At 47.1% G+C, this 22,051-nt stretch overlaps 1 protein-coding gene across 1 annotated transcript in view; it reads left to right on the top strand.

The window, feature by feature from the left end:
• LOC142312043 (uncharacterized) overlaps positions 1–21,346 on the top strand; it is a 43,169-nt gene extending 21,823 nt beyond the window's left edge. Inside the window, exons 5-7 of the mRNA XM_075350916.1 lie at positions 1,486–1,583; positions 1,884–1,974; positions 17,161–21,346. Coding sequence (XP_075207031.1) covers positions 1,486–1,583; positions 1,884–1,974; positions 17,161–18,368 — 1,397 coding nt within the window. The 3' untranslated portion in view covers positions 18,369–21,346. The remainder of the gene's footprint in view (positions 1–1,485; positions 1,584–1,883; positions 1,975–17,160) is intronic.
• Positions 21,347–22,051: the final 705 nt, after the last annotated feature.

The following is a 22,051-nucleotide window of genomic DNA, read 5'->3' on the forward strand; positions in this document are numbered from 1 at the left end:
CCAACAGCTAGGGAGTGAGATGAGGAGTTAGTGTGAGGTGAGAGTGGGAGAGGCTGAATGTCCGGACTGTTAAGCTGGGGTCACACTAAACGACAGCGGCAACGACGTCGCTGTTGCGTCACCATTTTCTTTGACGTAGCAGCGACCTTGTAAGTCGCTGTTATGATCGCTGCTTAGCTGTCAAACACAGCAGCCGAAGCAGCGATCATAACGACACGCGTCGCTGTGCTGCAACATGTGCAGAGAGCAGGGAGCCGCGCACACTGAGTGCTGGCTCCCTGCTCTCCTAGCTACAGTACACATCGGGTTAATTACACGATGTGTACTGCAGCTACATGTGCAGAGAGCAGGAGCCGGCGCTGGCAGCGTGAGAGCGGCGGAGGCTGGCAACGAAGGTAAATATCGGGTAACCACCTTGGTTACCCGATGTTTACCTTGGTTACAGCTTACCGCAGCTGCCAGATGCCGGCTCCTGCTCCCTGCTCGCTTCATTTCGTCGCTCTCTCGCTGTCACACACAGCGATGTGTGCGTCACAGCGGGAGAGCGACGACCAAAAAATTAAGCTGGACATTCAGCAACGAGCGGCGACCTCACAGCAGGGGCCAGCTTGTTGCTGGATGTCACACACAGCGACAGCGACGGGACGTCGCTGCAACGTCACAGAAAATGGTGACGTAGCAGCGACGTCGTTGTCGCTGTGTGTGACACCACCTTTAGGCATAAATAGATTCAAGACAGGACCAAGTTTGTGATGCCAAGAGATAAGATAATCTGTACTAAGAGGAAATGGTCCACTTTGTCAAAGGCAGAAGACAGATCCAACAGGAGGAAGACAGAGTAGTGTTTCTATTCATGGAGTCTCTCAGTTTGTTCATTTGTTGACCATCAGCTTTTTGGGCAGCACGAACAACAGCCTCAACAATTTTTGCCACCCTGTTGACTATTTGCAACAAAACATTTGAGGGTTCTGTGATCGCTCCCCAATATCTTAGTAATTTTCAGGAGTGTTGCTTTCCTTTGTAAAGGCCCTGTCACACACAGAGATAAATCTGCGGCAGATCTGTGGTTGCAGTGAAATTGTGGACAATCAGTGCCAGGTTTGTGGCTGTGTACAAATGGAACAATATGTCCATGATTTCACTGCAACCACAGATCTGCCAAAGATTTATCTCTCTGTGTAAAGTGGCCTTAAGACTTGTAACAATTTTGACTTTTCAAAAATAAGTCAGTTAAATCTACTTTTTGGCCCTTTCTGCTTGAGGAAAGCAAGCTGCCTATAATTTTGTACACCCTGATAAAGGGTGTTGTATCCTTAGGCCGTATCCCCCTCATTACAGAAATACACATCACCTGATCTACTACATTCAATAAGCTTCAAGTATATAGAGTGCAAAGGTGGAAAATCTGCATAAAAATTCTATAGTTAAAATACTTCTGCACACAATGTAAAGAATTAATTCAGTCCCTGTCTGTATTTCCTCCAGTTCTATCCAGTGAGAGGACAACACCAGAGAGATGTCCCCGTCCTCTTCTTCCACAGGACTGTAAACAAGAAAATCCCAATGTTCCTCAGGATCATCAGGTAGATGGAGAGAAGGTGTCATGAAATCTCCCATATGATGTTTAGAAGGCAGGCTTAAAAAATTTCACAACTTATTAAAGTGTTTTAAACCAGACTAATGGCAAAAACACTTTGCTATATTGGGGCCATTGTATCGAATCCGAAATGGTATAAATAAAAATGGCAGCTTGCCACGTAAAAAACAATCCCCCACACAGCCAATCTTTTGATCTTTTCTTTTTTTTTTAATCAGTTCACACAACTGCTCCATCTGTCTGTGACTTCTCCATCTGTCTGTGACTTTTACAATATGTGTTTCAGGGTGAAGATCTGACCCATACTAATACTACAGAGACATATGTGAGGAATATTGAGTGGTGTAAAGAGGAGATTCCTACAGATAACTGCACAGGTGAGTAGTAACCACTAACTGCAGAGAAGTCACAGATTTCGCTCAGCCACTGGCTTGTAGAATTATCTATTGATTTTTGTAAGGCATTTTTCATACAACATTTTTGTATGTAGATTTTTGGCTGTTTGTCATATATGTGTGCCGTCCCCGTGCCAGCAGCTGGGGCTGCTCAGATCCAGATCTACGGTACGGCTCGAGGGATTCTCCGGACCCAGGGGTCGCACGAACAATCCGAATAAAAGGGGACGTATTTATACGGCGTTGGTTGTACAATGTCTGTGACGCCACCCACAGTGTGTGGTGAGATGTAGCACCACTGCTGCCGTTGCAGGGCTCCCGGGGACGTTGGGCTGGCAGCTGTATGTTAACCCCTCCGTGGGTAGGGATGGATGTCCCAGGGCCCAGTGTCTCTATGCTGAGGATGGTGATTGCAGGGGCCGGCGCACCCGGCCAGGCCGGGGATGTTACTCACGGTCGAATAAAGCACACAAGTCCTGTGGTAAACCAAGGTGATGGTGGCCGGCTGCCGCAGATGGGTGTATCTGATCCCATACCCGGGTTGGTAGTCAAAGTCTCTCTCCTCTGCACTCGGTGTGTTGTAGGTAGGACTTCCCGGTTTGAAACACAGGAGTCCACTCCTGGTCCTCTTGGTGGGAGCCGTGCCCATCTGACGCTGACCCTTAGGATCTACGGGCCCTGGTGGTTGCCCTATCCCTCTCGGTGGGTGGTTGTCTACTTTTTGGGGAGTTAGGTTGGGACAGGACCTAAAATCCTGCCCTCAATTGGTTAATTAGCTAGGCCGTCGGTGCCGGTCCTGGCTTCAGGGTCCAAGTACCCCCTCACGGTTTCCGGGTCGGTTCTCCGGTGTCAGTACCGGAGGGCTACAACCCTGCCCTGGTCCACCTTGGATCTTCCCATCCCCTGCAGACTCTGGCTACCGTCTGCCACCTAGCCAGTACGTCAGGACTCCGACCCTGACGCCTGTCAGTCTTTCCTCCACTCCACACTTCAACTTGTACGTAAACTTATCTTATCTGACTGTTTTCCCGCCCCGGTTCTCTAGACCCCTAGGTGGGCGTTTCCTAACCGCCTGGTCCGACCCACTGGTGTGTCCGTCCTACCCTGAGGGGGGGTGACTAGGGTTACAGGTCGGCTGATTTAACCCTTTGTGGAATAGGTGTTCTGCGGGGACCTATGTGTACATCTACCTGGTTTTCCAGGGCGTTACATATGATCACTAAAAAAAAAAAGTCTGATTATGAAGTGGTGTGTGCAGTCTCTAGTAATTTGGCTTTTGATGTGTCTATTCAGTGCAACAAGACAAACGTAGACATTTGCAGTAGATCAGTCGTTGGTCACATTGCATTCCTGTCTCCACTTGGAGCAACTGTCTGTCTAAGGCCATGTGCGCACGCTCCGGATTTACCCGCAGAATTGCCGTGGATTGCGCTGCAGGAATGCTGCAGAAAGTGTTTATAACATTTCTGCAGTGCTTCTCCAGCAAAATCTATGGGGATTAAAAAAAAGCTGTGCGTCTACAACTACGTAGTTTCATAGATTCTCTGGCTCCGGGATCTGAGATACATAAGGATCTGACTCCATTTGAAAAACTATGCTTCCTTAGAGAAACACCCCCTCACATAGTCTCAATAATCTACAACATAGCAGTGCCCGAGGGGGGTGGAGGAGACGACTTGCCTGACTACGTTAGACATTGGCAAACAGAATTGTGCCAGACTTTTCCCAAGGCACAATGGTGTAAGTCATTTAACCTAACACATAAATCCACCATTTCTTGTAGAATGCAGGAACTCAATTATAAAATCCTCTCACGGTGGTATAGGACACCCGCCAGACTACATAAAATGTTCCCAGAGGTATCGGACGCCTGTTGGAGGTGCCAGACCTCAGTGGGCACAATGGTACATATCTGGTGGACCTGCCCAGGGATACAGGGTCTTTGGAAAGATGTCTTTGCTCTCTATAACCATTTATGACTCGCCCACCCCAGGGCTATGGGACACCCGGTGCCGGGCCGGACTAGTCCGGGGGTCGTCAGTGGTGGCGGGGCCCGACTCCGTGGCCCTGGTGGGTGTCAATTAAATATGGCTGGTGAATAAAGTTTATGGTTGTCGTGACGCCACCTGTGGTTTGCGGCTATTAAGCCGCCGCTGCTCTATGGGGCCTCCGGGGCTGATGGTATGGCAGCTTGGATGGTCCTGCTCCCCACAGGTGGAGCGGTACCCCGGGGCAACAGTTGGTGCTTGTGAAAGTCTATGGTGTGATGTTGTGTGAATAATACGGTGCAGGGCCGACAGGCAGTGAAAGAAACAGGCACAAACAGTAGTCTCTTTATCGTCTCCTCTTTTACTTGGCAAACGGTTAGTCCTGGGAGACCGTTACAGGTGGTAGAGGGCTCCGGCCGGCCTGTAAGTAACTGAGGTATCTTTTTGGCCAGATGAGTATGAGGCCTACTCCTGTTCTTTCCTTACTGTTATAGGACCCTGCTTTCTGGATTGGCAACGGCCCTCTTGCTGCTGGGACCTGTGGTTCGTCCCTTTTTCTGTGTGGTAGGCTGCGCAGGCCCTCTCTGGTGCTTCTCTGCTGGAGTCCACACCGGGCCCTTGGGATGCATCTGTACCTTCAGATTGCTTCCGGGCCAGGGGGCTTGCAGCTCTCCTGCCCTCCGAATTCGGCTACCAGGGAAGGATTTTACACCCTGGCAACCACAGACTCCGATGTCCGAGTCTCTTCTGTGCCTCTCTGCTCCTCCTGCTTCACTGGGCCAAGCTACTCCAGCTCCAGGCCCCAGTCCGCAGGACAGCACTACTCTGCGTCTGCTTTCTCTGCTTTCTCTCTACAGACTGACCACTAACTCCTCCCTCAGGTCAGACTTAAGGAATGCTCCCTGGAACTCCAGGTTCAGAGCTCCCCCTGCTGCCTGAGGGAGAAACTGCGTTGGATGGTAAACTTACTGGCCAATAGACCTCCCAATTACCTCCAGGCTCAGAATTAACCCTTTGGAGGGGCAATGCTGTTGTGGCGACCAGGTCCTGGGGCGCCACACTCCCCCTTAGTTAAACTCAGTTCTCCCGGACTGAAGAAAACAAAAAACACAACATGTCAGAACATTTCATCCCATTATGGGAGGCACATTACTTAAACGTTACAACTTAAACATTACTATAAGAGTCCAGTGTGGCTCCCTGCCAGGTGTCCATTACACTGCTCCATGGGGGACCCGCCGCGATAAAACCACCAACGTAGGCTCTGGGCGTGCGTCAGAGCATTGATGACCCCATTCTATGCACGCCGGACGGGTTTTTCTTCAGGGGTGCTGAGCACACTGGTGCTAACTATGTACAGTTAGAGTGTTGGCCACCCATAGTCCAGTGGCCCATTTGTCCATTTACTCAATCATTTAAATAAAAAAAACATTTTATACACAACATTACAGACATTTTAAATAACTATTTACATTCTAATATGTACTCTTTCTTTTTACTCTCTATACCTTGGAGGGGGCCGTCCCCGAGTGCTACGTTGGGACCTGCGTAGCTCTGGTGTTTGTCCCTGACTATTTGGAGCGTCTGCTACCTCAGCACTACGGGTAGGCCTAACCCTGATAGGTATGCGTGATGATTGCCTACATGGTCTGAGAGTTGCCAAGGGTACGACAGGTTCAACACTGACAGGGGGTTGATTCTCCTGTTCCGCTGCTGGCGTGTCATCTTGTGTTGGGGCGGACAGTTCCTTAGGTGGATCTGGAACCTCTTCTGTCTCTGGCTCGACCAACTGCGGGAACGTCAAGACTGGTACCACTATGGCATTATTTATTCGGGTCCAAGTTTTGGGGAATTTTCCAAGGATTGTTTGTATCATCTCTTCATCTTTTTCTTGAATTTGGGGACTTTCTTGTACTTCTTCCACTTCTTTTTGGATTTTTCACCTCTCAGGGCACACTTTCAGGCGGTCTCTAGAAACTGTTTGATAGGTCTTGCCTTCATCTTTGCTTATGAGGCATACCTTACTATTGTCAAAGTTGGAGGGAATAATGGTGTAGGGTTCGTTCTCCCACTGATCATCTAATTTATGCGCCCTTCGCTTTTTCTTGAGATCCTGTTCTCCAGGTGCTAAGGGAGTTGCTGGGGCTGTTTGATTGTAGTTCTGTTCTTGTCTCGTTCTTGCTTGGGACAAGCTCTTTTCTACGCATTCCTGGACTTTGCGGTACTGCTGTTGTCGCTCTGTATCCCAGTCTTCTATCTCTTGAACCGCTTCAGGTGACACAGTTCCCATCTCAAAGTCTACAGGTAACTTGCCAGGTCTTGCTCGCATCAGGTAAGCAGGGCTGCAGTTGGTCGAATTTACTGGGATATGGTTATACAGGTCTACCAGATCTGGTAACTTCTCTGGCCATTGGTTCCTCTCTTCCAGAGGTAGAGTCTTGAGCATATCAATAACCACATGGTTCATCTTCTCGCACAATCCATTGGTTTGGGGGTGGTACGGTGTTGTTCTGATTTTCTTACAGCCGTACATGTTACAGAACTCTTGAAACACTTCTGCCTCGAATGCAGGACCTTGATCAGTCAGTACCCTTTCCGGATAACCGTGAGGTCGACAAAAGTATGCACGAAATGCTCTAGCTGCTGTTCTGGCTGTCTGGTCTTTCACAGGCACTACTACCAGGAAACGAGAGTAATGGTCCACAATGGTGAGGGCGTACACATAGCCTGACCGGCTTGGTGTTAACTTCACGTGGTCCAGGGCCACCAACTCCAGGGGCTGTTTCGTGACAATTGGCTGTAGGGGAGACCTCTGGCTGGCATCATCCTTCCGCCTCAGGTTACACGGACCACAGTCTCGGCACCACTTCTCGACTGTCTTTCTCATGTGCACCCAGTAGAACCGATCGCGGAGTAGGGTCTCCAACTTCTTCCACCCGAAGTGTCCTGCTTTATCATGGTAAGCTGCTAGGACCATTGGAGCATCCCTCTGTGGGACCACTATCTGCCAGACGAGTTCATTCGTTCGCCAGTTGACATATCTCTTGCATAGCTTGCCTTGGTAGGTGAACAGTCGTCCCCTCTCCTTCCACAGCTGCTGGGCTTTTTGTGGAGCGTCTGGACCGAGATGGGTCTCAGCTTGTGCTAGCTTTTCTTTGACCAATCGCACGGCCGGGTCACCGTTCTAGGTCTCTTCCCAATTATGGTGGAGTAATGGGTTGACTGAGACCTCGTGCTGGCTCGAGCGCTTCTCTCCTACAGCATGCTCACACTGGGAAACACCTTGGTGATGGAAAGCCGGTAACTCTATCTCTTTGAGTTCATCCAGGTCTTCTCCAGACTCGGGTAAGTGAGGCATTCTGGACAGCGCATCAGCATTGTTATTCTTCTTGCCAGCCCGGTACTTGATGGTAAAGTCAAAGTTAGACAGCCGGGCCATCCATCGCTGCTCCAACGCACCTAGCTTGGCTGTTGCCAGATGTGTCAACGGATTGTTGTCCGTGAAGATGGTGAACTTGGCTGACGCCAGATAGTGCTTGAAGCGTTCAGTCACTGCCCAAACAATAGCGAGGAACTCCAGCTTGAAGGAACTGTAGTTTTCTGGATTCCTTTCTGTGGGACGAAGCTTCCTACTGGCGTAAGCTATCACCTTCTCTCTGCCTCCCTGCACCTGGGACAGAACTGCTCCCAGTCCCACGTTGCTGGCGTCTGTGTACAGTACAAACGGCTGGCTGTAGTCAGGATAGGCCAGAATTTCTTCTCCCGTGAGAGCCCCTTTAAGCCGGACAAAAGATGTTTCTATTTGGCTGTTCCATTCAAATGGAGGGCTTTGCTTCTTAGCCTTCTTTGGCTGGCCCACCAGGAGATCTTGAAGAGGCGCTGCTATCTTGCTGAAACCATCAATGAACCTTCGGTAGTAGCCCACCAGCCCAAGGAACTGCCGCACCTCCTTTACCATGGTGGGTCTTGGCCAGTCCTTGATTACGGTGACTTTCTCCGGATCAGGTGCCACACCTTCTGCGCTGACCACATTACCCAGGTACTGTACCTTTGGCTTCAAGAGGTGACATTTGGACGGCTTTATCTTCAGGCCATACTCCGACAAGGACTCAAACACTTCTGCTAAGTGCCTCAGGTGGTCTTCGTAGGTCTTGGAGTAGACTATGACGTCATCCAGGTACAATAGCACGGTTTCAAAGTTGTGATGGCCCAAGCAGCACTCCATCAATCTCTGAAATGTCCCTGGGGCGTTGCAGAGCCTGAACGGCATACAATTGAACTCGCAGAGACCCATTGGTGTCGTGAATGCAGTCTTCTCCTTGTCCGCCTCTGCCACGGGAACCTGCCAATACCCACTGGTGAGATCCAGGGTGGAGAAATAATTAGCTGATTTTAAGGCTGTTAGTGACTCTTCTATTCTGGGTAGTGGATAAGCATCTTTATGTGTAATGCGGTTAATTTGTCTGTAATCTACGCACACTCTCATTGTACCATCTTTTTTCTTTACGAGCACTAGTGGAGCTGCCCAGGGGCTACAACTATCTCTGATAACCCCAGCCTCCTTCATTTCCCGTAACATTTCTTTGGCACGCTGATACTGTGCTGGGGTTACAGGGCGGTATCTCTCTTTAATGGGATGATGATCACCCGTGGGGATTTGATGTTTAACCCCTTTTACCTGCCCAAAATCTAGGGGGTGTTTGCTGAAGACCCGCTCGTACTCCTGTACCACCCGGTAAACCCCATGCTTTTGGTGTGAGGGGGTGGAGTCGGTGCCCACATGTAATTTTTGGCACCAGTCTTCCAGCTGTCCCTTGGAGCCATTGTCTTCCGCCTGGTCGGACGGGATCAAGGGTTCCACTGCTTTGATGGTATTGTTACTGACAGTGTACAGTTTTGCTACAGTGGTGTACCGGGGCAATTTGGCTTCCTCCTCCCCACAATTCAGGACGCGGACGGGCACTCTTCCCTTGCAGACGTCTGCTACCCCTCTGGCTATCAGGACTCCAGGCCTACTTTCTGAATACACAGGTTCCACCAGGGCCTGGTAATCTTGACCCTTGAGGCCTATTGCTGCCCGACACCATATCAACATTTCACTTTTTGGGGGGATTGCAATGGGGAGAGGGTCACTTACCCTTACACTGCCAATTTCTCCTCCGGCCAGCTCTACCTGCTGCCTCCTCATCAGGGCTCTGATCTCCCTCTGTAGGGCACGCTGCTGCCCGGAGCTGGCACCTTCAGACGCCTGCTGCAACAAAATTATCACTTCGGCAAGACAATTTTCCATCACATTTGTACCAATGGTTAGCAGTGGGTTAGATTCTTTGCGATCAATATCTACAATTATCATCCCTGACATGGCAATTCTACCCGCCCCACTTTAACGGTTACCTCCTTATACCCAATTTGAGGCAAGGGCTGACCATTACTGGCCACAATTGTTAAATCATCATCTGGGCCATGGTCAATGTCTGAATCAGCCCAATATCTTTTGTACAATTTATAAGGGATGGTTGTTACCTGGGACCCCGTATCCAGGAGGGCATTCAAATGGATCCCATCTAGCACAATAGGAAGGACCGGTCGTCCTCCCACATACTTGCTGCGGCTGGGGGTTGAGCCGGGCTTCCTTACACCTGGGGGTTGGCTCCTGGCCCCAGGCTCGGCCCATTTAAAGGACAGTGTCTTGCAATGTGGCCTGCCTGGCTGCAGCGGCGGCAGATCGGTTGTCCAGTTGAATCATACCGGTCTGTGTCTTTTCCTCGGGTCGGCGGAATCCTCCTCTGTCGCATCCATGGGACGTCAACTGGGCTGGAGGCCAACTCGATTCTTGCAGGCGATGGGGTCACTTGTAGAGACTGCACGGTCTTGGCAAGGGCAGCTACAGTCTTGGTCAGCTCCTGGACCTGCTGTCTGAGCTCTGCAGCGGGATCCTTATCCAGGGACTGCGCCTCAGCCCCCGCAGTGGCTCGTGTTGCAGGCACCACCCCTGGGTACGTGATAGCAAGAGGCCGGAGGGGTACTGGGTCATTCGGTGTAGATTCTCTCAGTACCCGGATGGCCTAGTCCTTAAACTTTGCAAAGTCCAGAGCAGAGTTCTGCAGGACCATGATACGCAGCTGTGTCCTGTGGGCATCTGACAGGAGCCCTTCTATGAACTGCTCAGTTAGGAGCTTGTCTTCTTCACGTACACTCTCTGGGTCCACCTGTCTAATTGCTCTCAGGGCCTCTTGCAAGTTTAAGGCATAGTCCCGTATGCTGTCTGTGGCCTGTTGTTTGCACCCGAAGAATCTCAGCTTTATTTCTGCTGCGGTGCGGGTGTCAAAAGTACTCTTTAACTTGGCCAGTATCTGGGTTGCTGTCTCTTTATCTGTATCAGGCCAGGACTTCACTTCACGCTGGGCCGCGCCGGCTAGCTGCCCCATTAATATGCCCACCTTCTGGCTCTCAGTCAGAGGATACACTCTAAACAAGCTGTGCAGCCTTTCTCTGAAGTCGCTCAGGGTATGTGACTCCCCGGAGTACTGCGGCAGCCATTCTGCTCCCAGGATGTACGGCATTGTGATCGGCATTACCGGCGCTACAGCGGGGGCTGGGGCGACGGCGACTGGGATTGCTTCGGCTGGTGCTGCGGCGTCTCGGGCTATGGCAGCCATCTGCTCTCCCTCTGAGTCGGACATCTTCCTCCCCCTTAGTGAACCTTACCAGGCTCCGTTCACTTTTCAAATTCCCTTCTGGGTCGCGCGGGGTTAACGGCGCTCTGCTCTGATGGCACGCTCCCTTCACGCTCTTTCGGGCACGCCCCCCTTCTTCCTGCGCTCAGCGAGGCTAATGGCGGTGGCAGTTTTCAAACAGTAACACAGTCTTTTAAGCACAGTTTCTGCAGGCGCACAGTACCTGGTGGGACCGGGCATGAAATCCTGTTTGTGACGCCAAAGTTGACTCGCCCACCCCAGGGCTATGGGACACCCGGTGCCGGGCCAGACTAGTCCGGGGGTCGTCAGTGGTGGCGGGGCCCGACTCCGTAGCCCTGGTGGGTGTCAATTAAATATGGCTGGTGAATAAAGTTTATGGTTGTCGTGACGCCACCTGTGGTTTGCGGCTATTAAGCCGCCGCTGCTGTATGGGGCCTCCGGGGCTGATGGTATGGCAGCTTGGATGGTCCTGCTCCCCACAGGTGGAGCGGTACCCCGGGGCAACAGTTGGTGCTCGTGAAAGTCTATGGTGTGATGTTGTGTGAATAATACGGTGCAGGGCCGACAGGCGGTGAAAGAAACAGGCACAAACAGTAGTCTCTTTACCTTCTCCTCTTTTACTTGGCAAACGGTTAGTCCTGGGAGACCGTTACAGGTGGTAGAGGGCTCCGGCCGGCCTGTAAGTAACTGAGGTATCTTTTTGGCCAGATGAGTATGAGGCCTACTCCTGTTCTTTCCTTACTGTTATAGGACCCTGCTCTCTGGATTGGCAATGGCCCTCTTGCTGCTGGGACCTGTGGTTCATCCCTTTTTCTGTGTGGTAGGCTGTGCAGGCCCTCTCTGGTGCTTCTCTGCTGGAGTCCACACCGGGCCCTTGGGATGCAGCTGTACCTTCAGATTGCTTCTGGGCCAGGGGGCTTGCAGCTCTCCTGCCCTCCGGATTCGGCTACCAGGGAAGGATTTTACACCCTGGCAACCACAGACTCCGATGTCCGAGTCTCTTCTGTGCCTCTCTGCTCCTCCTGCTTCACTGGGCCAAGCTACTCCAGCTCCAGGTCCCAGTCCGCAGGACAGCACTACTCTGCGTCTGCTTTCTCTGCTTTCTCTCTACAGACTGACCACTAACTCCTCCCTCAGGTCAGACTTAAGGAATGCTCCCTGGAACTCCAGGTTCAGAGCTCCCCCTGCTGGCCTGAGGGAGAAACTGCGTTGGATGGAAACTTACTGGCCAATAGACCTCCCAATTACCTCCAGGCTCAGCATTAACCCTTTGGAGGGGCAATGCTGTTGTGGCGACCAGGTCCTGGGGCGCCACATTTACATCAGACGGAAGTGACACCCTCACCGGAAGTGGCCCTCTTATCAATGTATACAGGGGCAGTCTCCAAGGCGAAGAAAGGCTTGCTCTCGTACTTTATGATTTCAATGAAGCAAATCATACAGATAATATAACAATGGTCTGCACTCAATTAAAAGAGGATGGCGGTGCACGTGAAAAGAGGGCGATGCCCTAAAGTCATATAAAAATGAATTCACTGCACTCAATTTGTAAATTTGCAAGAAGGTGAAAAATCATTTATTTTAATCAAGTGATCAAGCAACATCCAACGACGTTTCGACCCGCCTGGGTCTCAGTCAAGTCGCTGTATAGTAGGTGACTGAAGGGTGAAGGATGATGTGCACTGAGGCATGGAAGTATATTGAAATAGTGCCTTGGGGATATATATGTTATGCAGGCGCAGCAGCGCTATTGCTGTTTGAATAGGACACGAGATTCAAACAGCAATAGCGCTGCTGCGCCTGCATAACATATATATCCCCAAGGCACTATTTCAATACACAGATCATCATCAGTGCACATCATCCTTCACCCTTCAGTCACCTACTATACAGCGACTTGACTAAGACCCAGGCGGGTCGAAACGTCGTTGGATGTTGCTTGATCACTTGATTAAAATAAATGATTTTTCACCTTCTTGCAAATTTACAAATTGAGTGCAGTGAATTCATTTTTATATGCAAATCATACAGAGGCATTGGAGATCCCCCTGTACATTGAGGAGAGCAGACTGGGTAAAGGCTATGGATGGCCTGCGGCGTCTGGAGGAGTTGAGAGCGTTTGACGAAGGGAAAGACTCCTTGTGTTTCTCGGTTTGGTATCCGTGGCTTCAGTATAGAGAAACACAGCAATTCCAAACCTGGTTACTCACAGGTGCTCTATCACAATAAATATTCAAGAAGCCGGGATGGGCTCCCGGACACAGGAGTGGCGCGGCATCACAATACAGACCTTCTCCCCCCCCCCATTTCCCTATGTCTTCCCCTCCTTCCCTTTTTCTCTACCTATCTTTCTCTCCCTTTCTCTATATCTCTTTCTCACCTAATTGATATACATAGGGTCATGTTTTCATACCTATTGAACCAGACTATACAGAAGGAAGTTGCCTTTAACACTTTACACGGAATAAATATAAAGATAGAAGATTATTACATGTTAAAATTAAGATGTTCTATAGGATGTTATACAGATTTCACCTTCCACATGATTTGCGATACATTTCATAGTACCATACGTTATACGAGACTTAAAGACATAGGTTATTTTATAATCTTCATATTCTGTAACATTGGGTAACATGAAAGACCCTTATACATTTCTTATCTTCTGTTATATGAAAACTTTTGAAATAATAAAGAAATATTAAACGAAAAAAAGCTGTGCGCACACTGCATTTTTTTGTCCCTCCAGATTTACCCGCAGAATTTCTGCTGCGGAATTAATGTGCATGTCACTTCTTTTCTGCAGGTCTCTGCGGTTTTGCCATTTAATTATTGGTAAAAAACCGCAGGGAACAACCTGCGGCAAAACCGTAGAAATTCCGCACCAAGTCCGCATCATAACGCAGCAAAACCACATGCGGATTTCGTTGCGGTTTCTTTTACAGGGTCCGGTTTTTCCTTAGGAAAAAAGTCATTTTCTAGTGCGCACATAGCCTAAAGGGAACCTGTCAAGTCAAAAACCACTGTAAGGCTATGTCCGCACGTTGCTTTTTACCTGCTTTTTTGCTGCTTTTTCAACTGCAGCGTTTAATGCCAAAATGGATGTGTTCTGCTTTTCAAGCAAAGTCTATGGGAATTTGGTTTTCTTGTCCGCACTATGCAGTTCAAACTGCAGCCTTTTTGTTGCAGAACTTTGGTCAAAAACTCAGCTTTGCAGTGCAAAACCCAAATGGCAAAAACAATTGACATGTCAGTTGTTTTTGCCATTTGGGTTTTGCACTGCAAAGCTGAGTTTTTGACCAAAGTTCTGCAACAAAAAGGCTGCAGTTTGAACTGCATAGTGCGGACAAGAAACCCAAATTCCCATAGACTTTGCTTGAAAAGCAGAACACAACCATTTTGGCATTAAACGCTGCAGTTGAAAAAGCAGCAAAAAAGCAGGTAAAAAGCAGGTAAAAAGCAACGTGCGGACATAGCCTTAAGGTGCAGATATAGAGTTCATCTGCAGGTTAATAGAATTCTGAAGCTGTGGGACCAATCAGTGAAAGCCAGGCTACCTGAAGGAACTGAAGATTATTCCTCCCTGCAGCCCCTGGCTTTCAGTCATAAAGGCGCGGCGAACCAAGTTTCAGTGACCGCTCAGTATATAATCAGCAGCGTCTGTAACCACAACCAGACACCGACTGACAGCAAGCTCAACTGTGCATTAATACAGAGCTGGCTATCAGTTAGTGGTTATAGCCACCGCTCACTATGTACTGAGCAGTGACCAGAAAAATGTTCACAGAATAAAGACCACAGCCATGGTTGCCCATACGGAAAATTGGCCACACGTGTTTTTGATAAGCTTGCTGCCTCATTCCCAGATGATGAATGCTATAATGAGTGTCTCACTTGCTATAATGAGGGGCTCAGACATTTGTTTTCTACATATATTAAGGATGAGCTGGTAGAGATCCTCAATTTCCTATAAGAACATGGAATCATCATGATGCAGCCCTGGAACAGTCACCAAAAACTACAAACTGGGATTTCACAATGCGCTTCATTCCTGTTCCACTGAAGTCATCCCAGCTTGTGGTTTCTCTATGATGGGTTACAGAGGGACTTGGCTTGCCCCAAATTAACACTGGCTAATGTACAGGCAGGTGGGTCACCTTGAGATAGATAAAAAAGAGCAAATATGAGGCGCTGTATAACACTGTGCCACCTCTGTACAGGACTATCACCAGGTGTAAGATAAACTTAACTACTTAAGGAGATTGGCTAATTTGCAGCTGTGCAATGATTGTTTAATTGTTGTTATTAGACCTCTTTAATAAACTGTTATTTTGTTCTTGTGAGCAATTTCCCATGTGCCCAATTTTCTGTGTGTGAATACAGCCTTAGCCCTCTTTAATAAACTGTTGTTATTTTGTCTGTGTGGGCAATTTTCCTGTAGGCATTCATGGCTGTGGGCTTTATTCTGTGGGCATTTTTTCTTTTTATCGTTTTTCATGGAACCGTACTGAGCGGTGAGTGAAAGTTAGGCCAGCTACTCATTTATGAGAGGATGCGTTTCTGAGCTGGATGCTCCTTGAAGGAATAAAATTAATTTCATCTCGTAGCAGAGCTTTCAATACAGCATTTACACTGCTTCAGAATGCTGTTAACCTGCAGTTTAAAGGGAACCTGTCATCAGAAATTTAGCTTGAAACCTAAAAGATTCCCCCTCTGCAGCTCCTGGGCTGCATTCTAGCAATGTTCCTGTTGTTTATGTGCCCCCTTTCTGACCAAAATAAAGACTTTATAAAGTGGTACCTTTTTGTATTCAAATCTTGATAATGGTACACGGGGGCGGGCTCTCTGGTGTCCGTTATTCTGCCTCCTGTCGCTTTAGGCCGTCCCCCATCTCTCCATTCCATACTGCAGGACGCCGCCCACTGCGCCCGAGGTGCCGCGCACACGAGGACCGCTGGTCACGTGTGCGCAGGCACGAGGTTATGGGCGGCGCTGTGACTGCATCGCAAGTGCCCGCCCATCATCTCGTGCACGCTCTCCCCTCTGCCTCCAGCGTTCTGCGCAAGCGCTGGCCAGATGACCCGACGTTGGAACGTTCTGCGCAGAACGCTGGAGGCAGAGGGGAAAGGGCGGGCACGAGATGATGGGCGGGCACTTGCGATGCAATCACAGCGCCGCCCATAGTCTCGTGCCTGCGACACACGTGACCAGCGGTCCTCGCGTGCGCTGCACCTCGGGCGCAGTGAGCGGCGTCCTGCAGTATGGAATGGAGTGATGGGGGACGGCCTAAAGGGACAGGAGGCAGACTAACGGCCACCAGAGAGCCCGCCCCCGTGTCCCATTATCAAGTTTTGAATACAAAGAGGTACCACTTTATAAAGTCATTATTTTGGTCAGAAAGGGGGCACATAAACAACAGGGACATTGCTAGAATGCAGCCCAGGAGCTGCAGAGGGGGAATCTTTTAGGTTTCAAGCTAAATTTCTGATGACAGGTTCCCTTTAACCACATATCTGCAAGTTAATAGCATTTTTGACACATGTTTACCTGAAAGAGGTTGCCCTGTCTAGAACAACAAGTCTGCAGGCATTTTGCCATTTGAGACCGAACAACCCACTTTAAGCTAGGTGATCTATGAAAGAACCAAGGATTAGCAACCATGGCTTGCAAAGGATACTGGTACAAAAATTTTTTTCAAATTCCACAACCTAGTGACCTAATAGCATAATCATTTAATCCTTGGTTTTGATGTCCAAGGTCTTAGGCGGGCTTTACACGCTGCGACATCGCTAGAAATTGCTAGCGATGTTGAGCGCGATAGCACCCGCCCCTGTCGTATATGCGATATCTGGTGCTTGCTGCCGTCGCGAACATTATCGCTACGGCAGCTTCACACGCACATACCTGGTCGTCGACATCGCTGTGACCGAAGAACAATCCCTACTTCAAGGGGGAGGTGCGTTCAGCGTCACAGCGATGTCACCGCGATGTCACTAAGCGGCCGGCCAATAGAAGCGGAGGGGCGGAGATGATCGGGACATAACATCCCGCCCACCTCCTTCCTTCCGCATTATCGGTGGACGCAGGTAAGGAGATATTTGTCGTTCCTGCGGTTTCACACACAGCGATGTGTGTTGCTGCAGGAACGACAAACAACATCGTATCTGCAGCAGTAGCTACATTATGGAAATGAACGATGTGACACAGATCAGCGATTTTTAACGTTTCTGCGCTCATTCATCGTCGTACCTAGGATTAAAACATTGCGATGTCGCTACTGGCGCAGGATGTGCGTCACTAACGAGTGACCCCGACGATATATCGGTAGCGATGTCGCAACGTGTAAAGCCCGCCTTAGTCATTTAGTATTTCAATTAAATTACAATTTGTAAGAAAATGTTATAAAACATAGACTAAATACTGTTATATCTTCAATGCACTCTTTTTGAAAACTAATACGAGGAACATTTTGATATTTTCAGATTTTACAGCAGATGATCCTGGCATCACACCAGATATATGTGAAGATTATGCCATTACACCAAATAAACCTCAAGCCCATCACAGCAAAGATCTATTATCAGATACTTTCCAACAGGTCCTTTCTTCATCAAAGATTAATAAGCAAAACAAAAGACACAGAAGAGCTGTTGATCGTCATTCAACTCTCACAGAGGAGAATCCATATTCATGTTCAGAATGTGGGAAATGTTTTATTCAGAAATCAAATTTTGCTTCTCATCAGAGAATACACACAGGGGATAAACCATTTTCTTGTTCAGAATGTGGAAAATGTTTTAATCGGAAATCCAATCTTTTTACTCATCAGAGAATTCACACAGGGGAGAAGCCATATTCTTGTTCAGAATGTGGCAAATGTTTCAATCATAAAACAAATCTTGCTTCTCATCAAAGAATTCATACAGCGGAGAATCAATATATATGTTCAGAGTGTGGGAAATGTTTTACAGAGAAAGGATATTTTGTGAAACATTTGAGAATTCACACAGGGGAGAAGCCATTTTCTTGTTCAGAATGTGGAAAATGTTTTAATCGGAAAGCAAATCTTTTAACTCATCAGAGAACTCACACAGGGGAGAAACCATTTTCTTGTTCAGAATGTGGGAAAAATTTCAGTCAAAAAACAAATCTTGTTTCCCATCAGAGAATTCATACAGGGGAGAAACCATATATATTTCAAGAATGTGAGAAATCTTTTACAGAGAAAGGATGTTTTGTGAAACCTCAGAGAATTCACACAGTGGAGAGCCAATTTTCATGTTCAGAGCCTGGTAAATGTTTTACACAGAAATCACATCTTTTTAGGCATCAGTTAAATCACACATTGAAAAAGTTATTTTCTTGTTCAGAATGTGGGAAATGTTTTAACCAGAAAAAAAATCTTGCTTCACATCAAAAAATTCACACAGGGGAGAAGCCATTTTCATGTTCAGAATGTGGTAAATCTTTTCCACAGAAAGCACATCTTATAAGACATCAGAGAATCCACACAGGAGAGAAGCCATATTCATGTTTAGATTGTGGGAAATGTTTTAATCAGAAAACAAATCTTTTTGCTCATAAGAAAAGTCACACAGGGGAGAAGCAATTTTCATGTGTAGAATGTCAGAAATGTTTTAGTAAGAAATCAAGTCTTGTTGCTCATCAGAAAAGTCACACGGGGAAGTAGTTAATGTTATGTTCAGAATGTGGAAAAATGTTTTTATTTTTTCTATCACCACATGTTACTTAGATATTAGAGAATTCACACAGGGAAGAAAGCCTATGAATGTTCACAATGTGGAAAACAGCGAGAATTACAAACTTGTTATACATACAGAATTTGGACATATTTCACATAATTGACACTTTTTTATGTGCAGAGGGTGGGAAATGTTTTGACATAGAAAACAAATTTTTTTAGCTATCAAAGACCTTATTTTTATTGCGAACATGTACAAGAATTAAGTTTTAGTTACATGTCTCCAGAAGATGGGGAAACCCATTAAGAGCACTAAAGGATTATTGCAAAATGTGTACAATTACCAATGACTATTTGTTATCGAAGAACGGATCTATAGACATTGATATGATATGCAGAACAACATTTTCAAAGCACCTCAATTTATTCACTTTTGAGTATGGGCGCCATGTGCAGAAATACATACACATGCACATACATAACTTGGCATGCTACAGTGTTCAACAATGGGATAATCTTATGAAGTTATATAATGTGCTGAAGCCGAAACCCTCCGAATACATAAACAGCTCAGCGTTACAATGATTTGGTCGTGCAACCAGTGTTATGGCCATTTCTCCAAAATGTCCCAGAAGAAATTCAGCATGGCAAGATAATAAAAATAATAGTTTTTATTTATATAGCCCCAACATATTCTGCAGCACTTAACAATTCTAAGGGGACATGTACAGACAATATGAGACATTACAAAGTAACACAATTCAACACAAGAGATACCAAGATGAGTAAAGGCCTTGTTCTCAAGTTTACAATCTATGAGACTCCTGTAAGATGGCGACCTGCTGCATTGTAAATGACAGTTATGTACCACATAAGTAGTGTGATCCTGGAAGTTTGTACTGGTACTTGTAGTGCTACAAGTGTTGGTATAGTATTCACATGGCCAGGATCACAGATGGCTGGAGAGATGGGTGGCACTGGCCATCCACATACCCCACCCATGGGTGTGTTTGACATGTGTCTGACAGATCATATGAGGTAAAATGGAGTCTGTGTGTTTGACATGTGGAGAGACTGCAGCCAGGCAGAAAAGTGCTGGGCTGTGGGAAGGACTCTGGTAGAGGTCCTGGGTAGACACTGGCAGGAGTCAGTATCTGGAGGCTGCCATACCTCTGGGGTGAGTGTACCACAGACTATACGGACCAGAAATCCGGGTGTCTGAGGAGCAGCCTCTATGAGGGGAAAAGAGACTGCTGGACTCAGGATAGAGGTGGTGAAGCCTCTCCGAAGGGACCTCCTGAGACAGAGGGATCGCTTCAGCTGACCGGGATCAGTGGGATACTATTGAGGAAAGTGGTATCCAAACCTTTGCAGTTGTACCACGGACTTTATAGACTGTCATCCATGTGTTGTGTTCCTGAAGAAGCAGTTTATGTGGCTTTAATAAACTGGTGAACTTTTAAATGTACTGTGTTCCTGTGTGCTACCTTGAAGACCTGCAAGTGAGTGAGTACCCCCACATCACACCCCTCAAACAACAATAACCTCAGTGATAGTATACCATGGTGTTTGTCCGCATATATCTGCACGTAGTGCTCCTACTCAATACTGAATAAATCGAGATGTTTTAAAAATGTTGTTTTAATTTTATTATCGTTTGACTATAATAAACCTATCTACTCATCCTGTGATTTTCATAATTCCACAAATTTTTCTTGGTGTTGCAATTTCAATTTGATGAATTTATATCTTATATAACTTTAGCTCGAAAGGATTGTTTGTTTGATTGGAACTTAGGCATGGAGAGACCCTGCATATACGTGATCAGGACCGTGAACGAAACAACTGTCCAATAGCCAACGAATCTCATCTAATTAAACAGAATACCTACTAAATAAATGAGACCATGGCAAAAGTTGAAATTCCACCCCACTCCCCAAAGAAGAAGCAAAAATACCTAATAGTTATGGAGCAATATATCTTCCAACTTTTAAAAACATGAAAAAGGGAATAATATTGCGTAATGCAAAAAAGAATAATGTCCCTAGTTATGTCCCACCCAATACACTACCCCCTTTTATGGTGTCCACCCAGTAAGATGCCTCATGATGACCCTACATACGGTATGTCATCTCCAAAGATATCACCAACACAGTTTGATGATCCTACAGTGAGTTTCCCACACACATTTTTCCCCTATCGTACCCACCACGGTGCATTCCCCTACAGAATATGATGCCCTCATTGTCTTACTCATATAAATTATGATGCCACCAATGGTGTCACCAATACACTGATGCCCATACAGTGTGATGCTCCCTCAATGCCCTACAATGGTGTGAAGCTATCACAAGTGCCCCCCCCCATTACAACATGAGGCCTTGATCATGCCATGAATACACTTGAGGTCCTCTACATACTCCCCAATACAGTATGATGCCCCCATTAAAGTATAATCGTCCCACAGTGCACCATTACAGTATCAACAAGCCCCTCAAAACCGTGTGATGGCCCCACATTGCTCTTTAATACAATTTGGTGCCTCACCTTCCTTTGCAGAAGAAAGCATTGACTTAATAAAAAAATCCTCACTTAGCCCAGGTGCTATGATGTGCTGCTCTGATCTGCTGTATATGGACTTAGGCTACATGCAGCATTAATGATTTAATGACCTAATTGGGCCTGTAGCTTTGGAACTTAGACGCACAATCTAAATGGTGGAGCAAACAGCTCACAGCTCCCTTCTCCGCTATGGTATTTAACTGTATTGGAGACCAGTTAATCATATAGCTGCCTCAGCCCCTGTCCCAGCCATGTACAGTAGTATCTCCCCAACCATACTTGATGTTAGATCAAGTGGAAAAGAGAGGTCTTAAATAATGCTTTTCAATTTTTTTACCTAACATTAAATATCGTATTTGAAAACTTATATCCTTGTGTTTGGATTAATATTCATTTATTTCTAAGATACTAAAATATTGTCTTAGAATCCTACAGAATTGAGGGAAAGCTGGTATTTTGTATAGACTGAGTGAAGTGATAATTACGGAGTAAGAATAGTTCTAATAGTGTGTAATTGTAAATGCATATACTCTAAGGCTATGTGCCCACGCTAGAATGTCCCTGCGGATTTTTTTGCCTGAAAATCCGCGACTTTCGCGGCAAATCCGCACCCGCGGATTTGCCGCGGATTTGCCGCGGATTTACCGCGGATTTGCCGCGGATTTTGATGCGGATTTTTTTTTTTTTTTTCCCCATTCAAAGCCAAAAATCCGCACCAAATCTGCACCAAACAATTGACATGCTGCAGATTTTTCCGGATCAAAATCCGCGGCAAATCCGCCGCGGAAAAATCCGCAGCATGGGCACAGCATTTCCAAAATGCCATTGAAATGGCTTGGAAGTGCTGCTGCTGCAGATTTTCGGCAAATCCGCGGTAAATCCGCGGCAAAATCCGCGGTAAATCCGCGGTAAATCCTGTAGCGTGGGCACATAGCCTTAGGCCTCATTCTCGTGTCCGTGTTGCACATACATGCTGTATCTGCTTTTTTTTCATGGATACAACATGTAGCCATTATAATCTATGATGCTATTCACACACATGTCCTTGCAAAATAAAAACCTCAGATATGTCTGTTCTTTTTCAGCAGCAAGAATGACAGGAGCCAACA

Source organism: Anomaloglossus baeobatrachus, chromosome 5 (assembly GCF_048569485.1).
Source record: "Anomaloglossus baeobatrachus isolate aAnoBae1 chromosome 5, aAnoBae1.hap1, whole genome shotgun sequence".
In the NCBI taxonomy this organism is placed as follows: Eukaryota; Metazoa; Chordata; class Amphibia; order Anura; family Aromobatidae; genus Anomaloglossus; species Anomaloglossus baeobatrachus.